Here is a 17807-nt window from a genome sequence, read left to right on the forward strand (position 1 = left end):
TGATAGTTAATAGGACTCTAAATGAACCTGGCTCCCTTTTTTTTAGATAAAATATGTTTCCCTCAGATCCCCAGAAATCATAATTTCCCCCTAAATTTTACCTGGTATCCAGGGATATTTATAGCAATTCGAGGGGGGCCAGGTCTCCTTGGACTGAATCCAGCAACTCCTCCCATTCCTTCTCAGCATTCAGAATTAATGTCATGTGACCAGGATGACATCATCCCAGGTCCTTTAGCGTACTCCATGCATATATCTGATCACATGAAATAACAGCAGCCCCAATGGACTTCTACTCCTCTCCATGCTTACATGGAAACTGCAGTGATTTCATGTGATTAGATATATGTATGGGGTATAGTTTGCTAATGTTAGGAGGCTAAAGGACCTGAGGCAATGTCACAATAGTCACATGACATTACTGTTGCATGCTGAAAAAAGCATGGGGAGGAGCTTCTGGATTCAGCCTGAGGAGGCCACGTCCCCCTTGACTCACTATAGATATCCCTGGATTCCAGGTAAAATTATGGGGATACGAATGATTTATGGGTATATGAGGGAAACAATTTTTAGCTAGAAGAAGGGTGTCAGTTAGTTAATAGAACTCTATAGGAACCTATCACTGGCTGTATTTTTGAAAAATGTGGTGACAGGTTTCCCTTTAATAAAACTGATATGCAAAAAGGCCAAGGAGATTATTTCAGGGCTAATACTCGTTTTTTTGGTGTAGAAGGCCTTATAAATTTTCATTATACTTCCTGTATCAATTTATCATGGTGTTCTAGATCTCTGCTTGCTGAAAGCTTCACAACTTTCTTCCCTTGGACAGGAATCTGTCCATGGTCATGTGATGTGCCATAGATGCACGGTTGTTAGTATCACACGGCTCCAAATACTCTCTGTGATACGGTTCGTGCACCTGTGTGACATCGTATGACCGTGGACAGATTTCTATCCACTGGAAATAAACTGTGAAGCTCCCGATAGACTGACAGCAAGCAGAGATCCAGAAATCTGTGAGGAATTGATACAAAAATATATTGGAAAAAACTTAGTAACTCTTCATTACACAAACAATATCAATTATTTGCTGAAAGTGGACAACCCCTTTAAATAAAGCCCTAAACGAGCAAATACATCTGTATGTGAGCAAAATATTATAATTTAATTTAATTATTTGATTTAATTTTAATGCTGGATTATGAAGGAATTGACAACTGGGTGTTACTATGCCACTTGTCAAATAGGCGTGTCTTTACACAGGTGGACATCCCCTTTAAATTTCACTGGAAAATAAGCCGGTTAAAGGCCACTACATTCCAGGGGGCACATCCCTGTACATAGAAATAGAAGACCCTTTATAAGATATGATCTACTGTTAGAGTAATTCTCCGTGGCACATTTCTGATATTTGTTTCTGTCTACACAGGCAGACGACGTCCCATCTACAATGACAGATATATTAAAACATAAACAAGTCAAACATCTTTCATATCAGGAGAGAACTTAACACAAGATGCATCTCGAAAATTGTTTTATGTTTCTGCAGTTTGTGAAAATTTAAAGACAAAAAAATTGGCAAAAAATAAAAAAATTTTACATAGTATTTACAAACATATTTCCTGTCCCTAACATCTCAGATTCACATTTTCAGTCTGGAATGCATCAACAATATTTACAAGGTGTTCAGTATTAAAATTCAGCCGGGAGCCGTGTATTAATGTCCAGTCGAGGTGATATAGGGATTTCCATCAATCACTCGCTTGAGAGATGTTTTCCAGGTTATCCTCATGAGAATCATCTTTTCTGGCAATACCATAGTGATGTAGCACATCCGAATACTGCAGATAATCTTGAAGGCAGACAGGAAGAGGCAGCTGAGATATGTATTTATTAGACCGTAAATGTTCACTTTTCAAGAGGGAGCGGATTTTAAGCCGACAGAGATGCGTCAATGATGGGAGGGATGCTGGGTGTGGGGGGACAAAAGAGACAAACACATTTTGAGAAATAAACAAATATACAAGTTGGCCAAGTTAAGGCATGTTGTTAACTTTTTTCACGGCGCTAGAAAGTTTGGTTGGTCATCCCAAAGACTGTTTGTTGAAGTATGGCATTTTAGGAGCCACCATTCTTCCAAAACAGACTTCCATTAGTGTCCTCTCTTACTAAAAATCCAGTCTTGGACATAGAGGAAGGGGGGGAGGGGTACTTCAGCATACAGTAAAGTTACCACGCGTCACTCAGAAGTGTCACTTACATTGCCAACCTTGCCCCCCTTAGGAATGAGGGAGTAGAGGGAAGCTGGCTGTGTGTCACTAGCAGAAGAAAATTCCTGGTGGAGGGGTAAATGAGAGTCTTGAGCGAGATGTTGGCTGTACGCGTATCTGAAGAGAAATCAGATCCCTCATTTTCCCATCCCTCTCTTAAAGGAAACCTACCACTTGCAAATTGTACTTCTAAGCATCATATACCGTGCACCAGCTGGTGCCACAGGATATCTTCGTTACTTTCATAAACCACTGTAATGCTTTTAAACACTTTTGTAATCTTTATATTCGAAGCAGCTTTGGCGCACGGTGGTACGCGCTTGGCACACCATGTGCGCGACGTCACCGGCTCTCCGGCACCTCCTATTCAGGGGCCTAAACTGCTTCGAATATAAAGATTACAAAGGTGTTTAAAAGCATTACAGCGGTTTATGAACATAACGGAGATATGCTCTGGCACCAGCTCACCCTGAGCTGGTGCACGGTATGTGATGCTTAGAAGTGCAATTTGCAAGTGGTAGGTTTCCTTTAAGCGAGTCACACACAGCCAATGTCTGTCTGAACTTCCTCATTCCTGAAGGGGAACAGTTAGCAATGTTCCCATCAGCTTAAATATGGCAGAGCTTCCTCCGCTTCCATGAATAGATCTTTAGTAAAAGAGGGCATCAATAAAAGTATTTTTAGGAAGAAAGGTGGCTTTAATCCCCAGTGAAACATGTATAAAGACATCTAAAGGTACGGTGAATGGTTTGTTGGGAGGAGGCTCACTGATGACAGGTTCCCTTTAAGAAGTAATTCTCTTGCAGAAGAAATGACTGCAAGACTGAAAAATCAGATGGCGGGTGGCATGACATTTTATTATTATTTTCCCTTCAATTGAACTCCATATGCTCCATACTTACTTACCTTTGTCACTCACGTTACTTTGTTGCCCCTTACCTGTATAAACAAAAAATGAGCAGCTAACAGGAGATGAATGTTAGCTCTGCCATAGGAGTGGGACTAACATCGGCATCTCCAGATCTGTGGAGGGCAATGAGCTGATGAATGCGTTCTCACTTCCGACGCTAGCTCCAACTCCGGTCTGCCATTAGCTCCGCTTCGGTGGCAGAGCTCATCATTATTCTATAACTCTTCTAAGGGCTTATTCACATGGCCGTCTGTGGAGACGTACATGCAGTCGCACGTACGTCCCCAAAGACGGCAATAGTGGCAGGGCGGGGATATACACATGTGTGGCACCGATCCGGGACGCACACCGCAAAAAGATAGAACTTGCTCTATCTTGCTCTCCAGCACACGACGGGCATACCGCTTGTGAATGAACCCTAAAAATGGGTGGATGAAAATGTGCAAAAATGAGCCGCAAGTAGGGTAATGTTTGCCGCCCACTTCAGCCGGGTGGAGATGGTAGAGGTGAGCACCGCAATGCGGGTAGTACAATGGAATTCAATGGCCGCCGCAAGCTCACTGCAGTTTGTGCACCTAGCTCATGTTCGTCATTTACGGTCGCCTGCATGAGACCTAAATCTTAGTAATATAATGAAATGAGAAACCCTACGATGTTCCAATATATCAACTTTGCTACGTCAAATTTTTCATACCTGTGATTGCTAGAACTTTTCCGACACGTTAGGCCTAAAATCCGGATGTGGAAGAAATTGTTTACCACTTTGGCAGAGAAGCTATTACCTCTTGGCTCTGGCTTTATATACTCTGCCTTTGTCCAATTGATAATTTGGGGATTTAACTAAATCTATTAACATTTTTATTGTAAAAGCCTTGAATGCCAAGTTCTGTATCCTGCTACTTTCAATTATCCTCTACGTCTGTGGTTGAGAAAGCACCAGTGCCACTCTCCGCATTCACCTCTATCCTTGCATGACACCGCGAGCTGAGTAGACATCAAAAGAATTTCAAAGCCTCTCGCTTCATCCATCACCTCCTCAATAGATATTTTACATAAGGATTATATTTCTTTTTCCATCTTCATTTTTTTTTCCCCCACAGGATTACAGTGTGAATACATTTATAAAGTTTGGGCTCAATGTTTGCAAGTCTTAGCCGGCCTTAAACTGCGCGGTTACAGTGTGTTCCGGTAGGAGCCAGGAGGTTTACGATTGTCAGGCTTGTTATACAAGCTCCAGCTCCTCGCTAACTTTATGTGCTGACAGGAAACACTGGAAATCATCATTTATAAAAATCTGTCAGTGCAGGACTGTAAAATAGAATAAAAAAATACAATAAAATTTTTCTCCCACTCCTATTTTTAGTTGCGGAAGTTCTGAAACTTTTACGACACTTGTCAGAAGTTTATAAATTTAAAGAGCACCAGTCACCTCCACAGAGAGAGAGAGAGCGGATAACCAATTTGTGAACTAGACCATAACAGCCGAGCATGACGATTCTCTTGGAGGTCTTGGAGTCTGCTTATATCGGCAGGCTGGAGGGTTTACCATGGCTGAATATCTTGTGAGACGTTTAGAGATTATGGAAGGCAGGTAACCTTTTGGTTTGTGTCTTTCTCGCTCCATTTGCACAAAATTGTTGGAACACCCTGAAGGGTCTACCAAGGTTGTGCGCATAACCTACAACAAGTTGTGTTGACACAGTTGCTGTTTCGGGGAAGTGGGTATTAGAACTGGCACCCACAGCACTGGCCTTGATTAGCGATGAGCAGATCCATAGCTATGCAGGTATGTCCAAACCCAGGTTAGAAATACCTGCACCGATCATGGGTGTTAACCCTCTAAATGGGTCCACTCAACCACCGGTAACACCAGCGAGCTTGTTGTTCCTCATGGGGAGCACACCACCATACTGGTTGGGATCATCGCTCTCAGTGTCGTCTGGGGAAGCAAAAAGATTGCTGGCAATGGAAGGCAAAGCTGCCCACGGCATGTCAAGAATAGCACCACCGATCCCAGTTGTGATTGGTGACCCGAACTGAGACCTCTGACGTCTGAATTCGTTTTCTGCAGACCCGAACCTGCAATGTTCGGTATGAATCTGAATATTGTGGTTCAGGTTCACTAATCACTACTCTTAATACATGTCCTTCTATGTCTCTCATCTCATTGATTATTTGTAAAGCAAATCCACGCTGACCACAACTAACCATCAGCAGTGGTAAAGTTCAAGTGCTGTATTGATTCTGAGTGATTTGTGGCAGCAATAAGTATAGACAAACAGGAGCGGCTGTCAAAGAGATCAATAAAGCGGACTCAGGAGAGGTTTAGGCTGGTAATATTTCCAACAGTGCATCCAAAGTGACGTTAAGTCCCTTCACCTGATTTTGGGATTGAACTGTGAAGACCATGATGAAGATCATGACAAAAACTGACCATCTGCAAGCTACACAAAGAAGATGCACCAAATGGCCGGGCTTGGGTAAGAAATGAAGAAGGGAAAGGTAACTAATGGTTCTAAAAACAGAACCACACATGTCCTACTAACTTTAGGGAACGGACCATTGTCATGCGTTTTGATGCCCTCTTGATGCACAATGTGTGGCTTACAGTAGGGTTATCAGATCTCAACCACGTTCCATGGTTACTATAAGTCTACAACATGATAAACCTTGCCGTTAGCCTCACAAATGTCATCAGGGCTCTTCGGGACACAAAAATATCACTTGCTGGGATCCAAACAACCATTCACTCCATGTCATGGTCAATAACTTGTAGCATGCAGAATGTACCATGATTTCTTTATGCTGAGCAATTTGAACAGAAAAGTTCAAAATTATAGCCCTGGAGTTGTTTTAACATAATTTACTTCAACAGCGGGTGCTCCACTAAGTCTAGAGGCCACTGTAAATATATTTCGGAAAATGTGCTAAATAGAATAAGGCTGCGTTCGCATCACATTTTATCCCATACATTATGAGGACACGTCAGGAGGATTCAGAGGTGTCCTTACAACATATGGCACAGACATATCCCACTGTATGCTCATAGAGGAGGATGTGAGGTCTCAAAGGTGGACGCGAGGCATGATAATTGGAGGTTACAGAAATTAGGCTTTTTCAGTGTATAAAATGACTCCCTAGAGCAGTGATGGCGAACCTATGGCACGGGTGCCAGAGGTGGCACTCAAAGCCTTTTCTATGGGCACCCCAGGACAGAGTTCACCAAACACTGAATCTTCCTGCAGTCCCAGGCAAATTAAGAGATGCTGCTCCCAGTGCTATTCGACACTTCGTTGGCTGTTTGGAACTGCATGAAAAGTTAGAAGGTTTTGACAGAACTGCATTATCTTTAGAGGTCTGGACCCGAACGTTCTTCCTTTACAGAGAGACCCTGGAGAGAAGCTACAATGATAATCTGAATTTGCCCTCCTTCTTTGAAGTGGTGGCCTCAGACCGCTGATACAATTGAAAGATGTGAAAGAACAGGTAGCAATAAGTTACTGTTTAAAATTTCATGTTGGCACTTCACGGTAAATAAGTGGATTTCGGTTGTAGTTTGGGCACTCTGTCTCCAAAGGGTTTGCCATCACTGCCCTAGAGGCTCCCTATTTACATGATATATGTGTGGACGAGCCCATGATTTATTCTTTCCTACATCTGTACAAGAAGTCAAATGGGTGGATGAAAAGTGACTTGAATGGAAAGGAGGAAAGGGTCCAACTATTAAATGCTTTACCTAAAGAGGTTATAATTGCAAAAGTGTTTGTCAGAATCCAAATAACCCTGAATCGGCAAGGGGTGTTGCCTGCCGCAGATTTTGGATTGTTATCGTGGAATAAAGAGAATTTTAGTTTCTTTCACTACAATAAACTACTATTCCCCTCACGTAGGGTATGAAAATGTCCTTTCTACAATTCCCTCTTTTATGTTAAATTAGTTACTGTATATACTCGTGTATAAGCCGGGTTTTTCAGCACAAAAAAATGTGCTGAAAAACCTCATCTGAGGAAGCCAGTTGGGTGGCGATAGGAGTGGGGTCTCCTACCCCTCATCACGCACCATCTACGCCATTCCAGAACCTTCTGCAGCTCAGATTGGGCTTTTATTGGTTCTTTGACCACATTATTTTACCACTGATATCCTCATATTTGGCTGCATTGTTCTTATTCTGCGCTATATTTGCTGCTTTGTACTTCGATATGCACATTGTCATGAGGGTTTATTGTCAGTAGGGAGGAGCTGGTGTGTTCAGGACAACCAGCGCTATCATATGCTAGGTCCTCCTGTATGGGGGTATCTGTGCGATTTGTTCACACTTTTAGATGTTTTTATGTTTTTTTTTTGCTGTGTTGTGGTATATTTTCATATTAATAAAGTATTTAGTCGTGGTCATATAGCAAATGTCTGTATCTTTGTTTCTATGTCTAGTTAGTCTCATATGGCTTTGACCTGGACAATATTTATTCTAGTAGTGCTGGTCGTTCGTCCTTATTACAGAAAAACCTCCCCTCGGATTATACACGATTCAATAAAAAGATAACTTTACATACTCACCTTTTGGCGCCCCTGATACTCGGTGCGGCTCCCCGATGCTCACTTGGCTCCTCTTATGTCTTCTCCGCGATGCTCCCGTCACCGCGCCTCCTCTTTTTTCTGCTGTAACAGCCAGCATAGCCGCGGCCATACTAATGACGCCATTGTATGCACTGGCTGGCAGAGCGCATGGCCGTGTCTCTGCCGGCAGAAGAGGGGCCCGCCGGAAACGGGAGCATCGGGAAGCCGCGCTGAGCATCGGGACCGCCCGAAGGCGAGTATGTAAGTTTTTTAAGTGCTGGGGAAACTGGGTGCTGACTATATACACTAAAGGGTGCTGGCTGGCTACTAAAAAGGGCTGGCTGTATACTAAAGGGGGCTGGCTGGCTACTAAAAGGGGCTGGCTGGCTGTATACTACAGGGCGATGGCTGCATACTACTGGGGGCTGTGTCCAATGCATTTCCCACCCTCGGCTTATACTTGAGTCAATAGGTTTTCCCAGTTTTTGGTGGTAAAACTAGGGGCCTCGGCTTATACTGGGGTCGGCTTATACAGTATTTTTTTTTTTTATGATATTTTAAAAAAATACTGCCCCCCAGTATATGGCCATCCAACCCTCTAGTAAATAGCCATCCTGCCAGCCCCGAGTATACAGCCAGCACCTGCCCCTGTATATAACCTCCTATACAACCTTCCTCCTGCTCCAGTATACAGACGGTCCCCTACTTAAGAACACCTGACTTACATACAACCCCTAGTTACAAACGGACCTCTGCATGTTGGTAATTTACTGTACTTAAGTCCCAGGCTACAATAATCAGCTATAACAGTTATCACAGGTGCCTGTCATTAAGATGTATTGTTAATCCTGGTTCTTATGACAACAAAACATTTTTAAAATCCAACTGTCACAGAGACCAAAAAAATTTTGACCGGGGTTACAATAATAAAATATACAGTTCCGACTTACATACAAACTCAACTTAAGAACAAACCTACAGAACCTATCTTGTATGTAACCCGGGGACTGCCTGTATAACCTTTAGAATTAGGAGTCAGAATGGCTCTCGAGGTGTTACCAGAGCCCCTCCATAATGCAGATTCACAAGCTGTTACAGTTTCCCTCTCCCCCCTCTGCTCCGTCACCCCTTACCCCTGATGTCATCTCACAGCAGCTGAGAGAGTTTCAGCGCACAGTGCAAGGGGGAAAATGTTCCTTAACAGGGTAACAGTCTGTTAATCGATCGCACGTAGGAGCTCGGCTGAGACCACCAGGGGCCCGTTAGAATCATTAGAATAATGCTAAAAGTAGATTTTAGAAGGAAGGAGGCCATGGATAACAAAAATAAGAAGTTAACCACAGTCACGGTGCCTTGATCTTTGAGTAAGTGCCCCTGGATTATCATGATGGTAGATTTCCTTTCAAGGAAATCTACCATTTGTTTTTATGTATTGTGAACTAAACATACCTTGAAAATGCTGTAGCTACACTGAGGCAGAAACATATCTTGTTTAACCCCTGAACCAAGTGGTTTAGCTCAAAAAACAATTATAAAATTCAGGACCTTGGGAAAGCTGGGTGTAGACTGATAAACATATTACACAGCGCTTCCTGAACTGTCCAGACAGTAGCTGTGAGATTGATTGCAGCAATTGATTCCTTCTGCCTTTTAGGCACAACACCGTGATGACGTATTCTCCGCTTATGCTGGGCAGGACAAGGCCGTAGCAGGCCATAACTAGGGTAAGAGGATAAGCGCTGGGGCAGCCACAGGAGCGACAGAGCCTCATTATCATAATTTTATAACTGTTTTATCAGCAAAAGGACTCGTTCAGGGATTTAACAAGATATGTTTCTGCATCAGTGTCGCAACAGCATTCTCAAGGTGAGTTTGGTTCATAATGCATGAAATCAAATGGTAGATTTCCTTTAAAGAAACTCTCAAACAATAAACTGCTGATAAATCTAGTGAGAGTTTGTGTTTTAATTAGCAGTGATATTTCTGGTAAAGGTTAAAGATGTAAGCAAGTGACCCGACTCTATACAATGGCAGAAACTCTTCTATATACATTCATTTCTTAAGAGTCAACTATAAAAGGTCTTCTAATTAAGCCTCTCTGAATACGTAGCACATCCACAACGCCGATTGTGAATAAAGCCTCATTTAGGGGTTTCGTCAAATGTAGAGTGCAAAGGTTTTCGATATATATGTGGAAGCAAAAAAAAAAAAATTAAAAAATAAAAGTCCAATAGGACAATGACCCCAAACATACAGCCAGTGTTAACATCTATCTTCAGTATGAAGAAGAACAAGAAGCCCTGGGAGTGATGATGAGTCCCTCAAAAAAATAAATAAATAAATAACTACCATATATACTCGAGTATAAGCCTAGTTTTTCAGCACAAAAAAATGTGCTGAAAACCCAAACCCGGCTTATACTCAAGTAAAAAAAATATAGGTTTCACCAGGTTTTTGTGGTAAAATTAGGGGACTCTGCTTATACTTGGGTCGGCTTATACTCAAGTATATACGGTAAATAAAAATAGTGATCTAGAGAGATCTAGAAGAATAATATTTTGTTTTAGGTTTTTTTTTTTTTTTTTTTTAAGGAAAATGGTGATCTCACCAAATATTGTTTTCAGTATTGGACTTGGGGCATTCAAATTGGAGGCCCAGCTACTGCTACATGGAAGTATTACGTGTACATGGCCTTGTTGACATAATTCATTTGCATTTAGTTTTGAAATGCACTACAAACGCATCGGGTAAAACGCCACATTGTTAAGTATGGTGTAAATGCAGATTTGTTTTTAAGTCGCTTTTTTCCTGATGTGTTTGCAATGTGTTTTTATAACACAATGCAAACACATTGGGGCTCATTTACTAAGGGACCTGGGGGCTGCACTTTCGTCGGACATCCCGACGATTTCCATTTTGCACCGCTGGGACAGGGATTTAAAGGGGGTTTTTGGCACACGTGATCGGATTTTGGCGCAATCGCACCGGCTTTCATGCGGCACAAATCGGGGGCGGGCCGTCGCACGATGGAGCTGGCTGTATACTACAGGAGGCAGGCTGCCAGTATACTACAGGGGGCTGGCAGGCTATATACTACATGGGGCTGGCAGGCTATATACTACATGGGGGCTGGCTATATACTACATGGGGGCTGGCAGGCTGTATACTACAGGGGGCTGGCAGGCTGTATACTACAGGGGGCTGGCAGGCTGTATACTACAGGGGGCTGGCAGGCTATATAAGACAGGGGGCTGGCAGGCTATATACTACATGGGGCTGGCTATATACTACATGGGGGCTGGCAGGCTAAATACTACAAGGGGCTGGCAGGCTATATACTACATGGGCTGGCAGGCTATATACTACATGGGGATGGCAGGCTATATACTACATGGGGCTGGCAGGCTATATACTACAGGGGGCTGGCAGGCTATATTCTATTGGGGGCTGGCAGGCAGGCTGTATACTACATGGGGCTGGCTGGCTGTATACTACAGGGGCAGGTTGGCTGTATACTACATGGGTCTGGCTGGCTGTATACTACATAGGGCTGGCTGGCTGTATACTACATGGGGGCTGGCAGGCTGTATATTACATGGGGCTGGTTGGCTGTATACTACATGGGGCTGGCTGGCTGTATACTACATGGGACTGGCTATATACTACATGGGGGCTGGCAGGCTATATACTACAAGGGGCTGGCAGGCTATATACTACATGGGCTGGCAGGCTATATAAGACAGGGGGCTGGCAGGCTATATACTACATGGGGCTGGCTATATACATGGGGGCTGGCAGGCTATATACTACATGGGGATGGCAGGCTATATACTACATGGGCTGGCAGGCTATATAAGACAGGGGGCTGGCAGGCTATATACTACATGGGGCTGGCTATATACATGGGGGCTGGCAGGCTATATACTACATGGGGATGGCAGGCTATATACTACATGGGCTGGCAGGCTATATACTACATGGGGATGGCAGGCTATATACTACATGGGCTGGCAGGCTATATACTACATGGGGATGGCAGGCTATATACTACATGGGGCTGGCAGGCTATATACTACATGGGGCTGGCAGGCTATATACTACATGGGGCTGGCAGGCTATATACTACATGGGGCTGGAAGGCTGTACACTACAGGGGGCTGGCAGGCTATATACTATTGGGGGCTGGCAGGCAGGCTGTATACTACATGGGGCTGGCTGGCTGTATACTACATGGAGCTGGATGTCTGTATACTACAGGGGCAGGTTGGCTGTATACTACATGGGTCTGGCTGGCTGTATACTACATGGGGCTGGCTGACTGTATACTACATGGGGGCTGGCAGGCTGTATATTACATGAGGCTGGCTGGCTGTATACTACATGGGGCTGGCTGGCTGTATACTACATGGGGCTGGCTGGCTGTATACTACATGGGACTGGCTGGCTGTATACTACATGGGGCTGGCTGGCTGTATACTACATGGGGTCAGGCAGTCTATTCTACAGGGGCAGGCTGGCTGTATACTTCTGGGAGCTGGCTGGCTATTTACTACAGGGGGCTTGCTGGCTATATACTGGGAGAGGGGGAGCTGTGACCAATGCATTTCAGACCCTCGGCTTATACTCTAGTCAATAGGTTTTCCCAGGTTTTGATGGTAAAATTAGGGGCCTTGGTTTATACTCGAGTATAAATGGTAGATATATTTCTTTCCCCATTCATTGTAACTGATCAAAAATAAACCAATTCACACTTTTTCACACCTGCCTAATACTTACGCACAGTATTGTATAAATCTCCATACACAAACCAGTACTGTTCATCCTTTACTTTTCCCTGCAGTCAAATAATGTCTATATTTGCTTGCAAGAATAAAATCTATTATTTAGCCAAAAAAATATTTCCAGACACATCTCACCTCGTCCTCTGCTGTTGTAGTTCTCAGTAAATGCCCTGAAGAGCTTTTCCCTCTCTAATCACTATATACCAAGGCACAGAGAACTCAGCTGACAGTTGTTTGCTTACCGAAACGCTTGTGTGAAATCCAGGTGAAGTGTTCTGCGTGGGTGGACAGAAGCATCTCGACATCCACAGAAAGCCTTTTCCAATTAGTGAACTCCAGAGTAAAATTAACAAGGTCGTTATTATCAGAACGGATCCTGCGCAACAACAACAAAAAAAATTATCAGAAAAAGATGTAATGCAGGTTCTCCGAGTGCACACTTGAATAGATTATCTCAATGGCTTGCTAAAAATCACTAATTGCCGAAAATTTTCCAAGCTCGCACCCCAAAAATGTATCCATACGTTGCAAATTTCGCAAAAATTGGCGCAATCTCGGGTCGGCATAGAAAGTGGAGTAACATATAAGGATAGAAGTGATGACTATTCAACAAACTCTGCATATATGAAAAGTACAAGTGAACAGAAAATATATTATCGGAGCAGATTACATATAAACTCTATGGAAATAGTGGGGGAGCTGAGAGTCACAGCAGCTAGGGATTCTAGTTACCCATGGCCACCAATCAGAGCACAGCTCTCATTTTATAGACAGCAGTGGAGAAAATCAAAGCTGAGTTCTGATTGGTTAAGCTCTGCTTAAAGGGCTTGCACGGGGTTAAAGATTTTTTTTTTTAATACACAGCTGGGGAGACTTTAAAAATAATAAAGAACATAGACTGAACTCCTCCGACGCTCCCATTCTCTTGCGGTACCTCCCGTCACTGGAGGGCCTTTGTTGGCATACAAAGGTCGACAGTGACTAACTATTTTCATCTGTCTGCTATAGCATAAAACTAATGAGTGATAGTTGGGATGGCACTGCCAGCCTATGTATACAAACGTGGGAGAATAGGAGTCCTGCAGGAGGTGAGTATATACACGTATATATAAAAAAATCTTTAAACCTGGGCAAACCCTTTAAAAAGGGGAGGGGCTGCTGATCCCTGCTCACTCTGGAGGAAGGGGGAGGTCACATGTTGCTGTTCTGTGTTGCTCTTTGGATGCACAAGTCATCTGGAAAGAACAGTGAGGTGGAAGGGCTCCCTTGCTTCCTATAAGTCCCTCCATCCCAGTCTGTGATTCTGCAGAACATACTCTCTTTCTGTAGCTCAAGCTATGTCATACACTCCTCTGTATCATCCTCCCACCAGCTCCTGCTCTAAGGACACTATCTACACAGCAGTGAAGCTGTTAACCGTTCTACACAGCAGTGAAGCTGTTAACCGTTCTACACAGCACAGACTACACTTCATGTAACCATTTCACCACTGGTTTATACTGATTCCAATGCTCCTCCGTGTGATGAATGCTGCCAAACGAGTCAAGGTATATTTCCTGTATGTACAGAATACACAGATCTCAGTAGATTGAATTGTTGAAATTTCACTGGATTTGCTGCTAAATTAATTTATGAGAGAACACAATCATCATGGGAACTATGGGTAATTCTTATTATTAACCTCAGATTTAGGGTAGGTAAGATAGGTAGAGGTAAGAATCCGCCCACAACCTTACTACTGAGAAAGATTTCCAAAAAGTAGCTTCAAAACAACAAAATGGAATAACAATTTTGATAAATATGGCAATGTAGACTCCAGGACGGCCCCTTACACCCCCCCCCCCCTTTATGTCTCCACTGAATGGGCAGAAAAATGTATGGGTAAAATATAAAAATAGAAGAAATGGAATGGGGTCATAAATAATAAACTTGTGATCTGTATTCTTTCCTGAAGTATCTGGTATGAATTAGTTGGATATAATGCCAAAATACTTGGAAGACCTTAAAGAATGTGAAATCACAAGGAGAGGTTCAGCTTTCATGAATAAATACATGGTGACCTTTTACCACTATATATCTTAGAGTCTTTTGGGGCTGATGTCTACGAGCTTTGCACACTAACTAGAAGTGACATCTGTCCTTTCTTTTAGGCAATTGTCTTTTATTCCGAGATTTCTTATACACTGTCGGAGGACCACAATTGTCACGTAACCATCTACAGTAGTTGAATAGAGAATACCGACTAGACCCCTCGAGAAATTCGCTTTCATTTAGTCTTTCATAATGGTTTGGAGAAGTCTGGGATCATAGACCTGGAGAAATGTTAGATATTTAGCTTTCATCTAGATTTCCTTTAGCACAATACGGCTGATAACAAACTTCTCAAGACGCGCAACTTTAATGGTAATAGACCTGGTAATGCCAATTGTTTTCCAATATTGTAGGAAAAAGTCTCATCCAAGAAGACATGTGGCCAAATCCTATAGATATGTAACATGTTACTTTGTGTGCATAAGGCTACATGCACACTGCCGTTGCCCACCATACCATAGCACGGCGGGCACACAGCAGCACGCGGGGAGAGGAGGAGGAGGTGAGCGCTACTCACCCCCGCCCCTCTCCATAAGAACATATGGCGCATAGTGGGTTCACACTTTGGGTTCTGTGTGTCCCCTGTTTGTCAATGAACATAATGTTACCCATCAGCCTTAATTAAACTTCCCTTTACAAGTAAAATGAACTGTAGACCACTTCTCCTCTATCCACACAACATTCTCCTGGGGAAATAGGAGTCTAGCCTTTTGAATCTTCCTGCTTATGAGGGATCTGGTCAGTGTAAGAGTTGTCTTTCAGTCCAAATACTCTTAAACATTGTGACACTGTATGCTTACTCTGTTCAGAGCATAAATGGTGAGCAATTCCAGCTGCATTGTTTACCCATGGAGATTATCTGCATTATCTTGTCCTCTTTTTCATTTTTCTATTGGGGGGGGGGCCTTCTCGGTGGACTTGAATACGTTTCTGATGTTGTAAAAATGCTATATTCTAGAAATCAAATCAAGTCTTGGAATGACCACCTTCTCTTACTATGGCTGATAGGGTGGCCTTAATCAGAACAACCTGTTCCTGGAGGGTTTCAGTTACACCATTTTTGCAAAGTCAGTGAAAACTGGAGAGTTAGACATCGGTTAAACATGGTTTGTCAAAAAATTAAGGAAATTAGCTTTGGCAAGGTCCCAGAGTAACACCAATAACTTGCAGGTATTACCATCCTTCAGGTCAATGAGGCAAGTCCCAACAGTCTGGCACTCAGCACCGATTGGACTATGTAAGAGTGTTTTGTGACACACCCCATTAATAGGAATGGGTCACAAAAAATGATGTATTCGTTTTTTTATAAAAAATTCTAGTAAATTAAAATACAATATATTGTGTTTATATATATTTGTTATTATAAATGACATATTATTGTTAAACTGTACTTTACACACTGAAATAAAGTGTCACTGTCTCTAAAAGTGACTATTTTCTACAATTCTTTACCCAAGAGAGTCCGGTGTGGAGAGAGTCGTGACGTGCACCAGGGTGTTTAGCCGCTCAGAGCAGCTTTTTATGAACTAGAAAGTGATATCTTAGGCCCTGGGGAGTCTGTGCTCCAGATGATGCCGGGGCTGGTAATTCTTTATGCTTTCTGAAGCTTGTTCAACTTTATACAACACATCTCCCATCTCTTACCAGCTCCACCACAAGCGATGAGACTGTAAGTGTATCTGCCCGTATGCTCGCACTGAATATGCATATTTATTTCATGAAGACATAATTACTTCTGTGTTGCTTCGATAAAGATTACATTACACAGAGAAACTATGTTATAGGGGATTGCAGAAACGACTGCCACTGGGAGAAAAAGAATAGCGACGTCATGTCAGGTCGTATTATCTTGGTAATTTATTTGGTAAATTATGTAGTGCCTCTTATATTTGGTCATGTAAAATGGACCATATCGGCTCCGGGTGTATGCGGAGGGCTCACAGGCTGAGCTCTCTCCGTGGGTTTTTGTTGCATATTACAGCAAACACCCACCGGTAACCCCCACAATCGTAGATGTCTACCCTTTGATCGACACTGCCGCCTGGGAATTTGGGATTTTATTTTCCCTGTACAAGGCATGGAATATTAAAATACCGTCAACTGTGTAGTACAATTTGTTATAGAGAAAACAGGCCCTCACACAGCTCTTTACATGGAAAAATTTGATGCGGGGAGTGAAAACGCTAAATCAAGGTTCTGGAAACACCCTATTCTAGTAATTGTTTGAGGACAGGGCTGTGGTCCTTCTCCTCTGTGCACCTGTCTATTTACAGGGGTGCACAGGGAGCTTCTGGCCGGCCGGAAGCTCCCATCCGACACCATCTCCCAGCGCTTACAACGCTGAGAGATAGGGACGGATGGGAGGATCCAGCCTCATCGCGGACCGGAAGTTCCCTGTGCGCAGATTCTGTGCCCCTGTAAACAAACAGGGGCACGGATCAAATGGGCGGCGGCGCTGGACGAGGTAAGTACATGTTTATTATTTTTTAAATAGCCGGCTCCAGCCTGGCCCTAAGTAATTTTTTATAACCGGATAACCCATTTAAAGTTGACCCTTTGATGGTCCAGTATGGTAATATGGCCCTTGGACCAATACATGTTGCTCACCTCTGGCCTAAATTCTCAGGAATAGAACAGAAATTTTGAAATTTTTGTGCGGTCGTAGTCAGTCTATTTATTCACTCCACCAAAATTATCTCTGAGACCGGCTCCATTGCCCTGGTTGAGCAGTCAACAATTGGACTATTCTATAGCAAGGTGATACATTACAGAAATTAATTTAAGAAAATAAAATAACAAATAAAAAAAAAAGGTCTAAACAAGCAAGGTATGTCTTTAAGGTGGACCTGTCACCAGGAATATCATTTTAAGCAGGTGGCAGATTCCAATAGCCTATGCTATGCTATACCATTCATTTCAGTACGTTATAAAACTTTATTTTACATTACCTGGCTCCCTGGAAGAAGCATGTGGTGAGTCGCCGTAGGAAGGCAGCTGTAGCAGCCTGTATTTGCCTGTGTCTCAGTTCTTCCTCTACTTCACACCATTCATCTCAATGCACATGACAGGAAGTGGGGAGGAAGCTGGAAGAGTGTGGAGAAGACAGACACAGGCACACACAGGCTGCAGCTGCTCTTCCCCCGAGGACTCACAACAAGCTGCTGTCAGGATCGCTAGGGAGATTGCTGGGACTTCTGGTGG

At 43.1% G+C, this 17807-nt stretch overlaps 1 protein-coding gene across 2 annotated transcripts in view; it reads right to left on the reverse strand.

Moving 5' to 3' along the window:
• Positions 1 to 1517: 1517 nt before the first annotated feature.
• The window catches only part of ASB3 (ankyrin repeat and SOCS box containing 3), an 87203-nt gene continuing 70913 nt past the window's right edge, over positions 1518 to 17807 (reverse strand). For both annotated transcript variants that reach the window (XM_072140355.1, XM_072140356.1), the window contains exons 9-10: positions 12758 to 12891; positions 1518 to 1969 (exon numbers count right to left, since the gene is read on the reverse strand). In XM_072140355.1, coding sequence (XP_071996456.1) covers positions 1752 to 1969; positions 12758 to 12891 — 352 coding nt within the window. In that variant the 3' untranslated portion in view covers positions 1518 to 1751. The remainder of the gene's footprint in view (positions 1970 to 12757; positions 12892 to 17807) is intronic.

Source organism: Engystomops pustulosus, chromosome 3 (assembly GCF_040894005.1).
Source record: "Engystomops pustulosus chromosome 3, aEngPut4.maternal, whole genome shotgun sequence".
Taxonomy (NCBI): domain Eukaryota; kingdom Metazoa; phylum Chordata; class Amphibia; order Anura; family Leptodactylidae; genus Engystomops; species Engystomops pustulosus.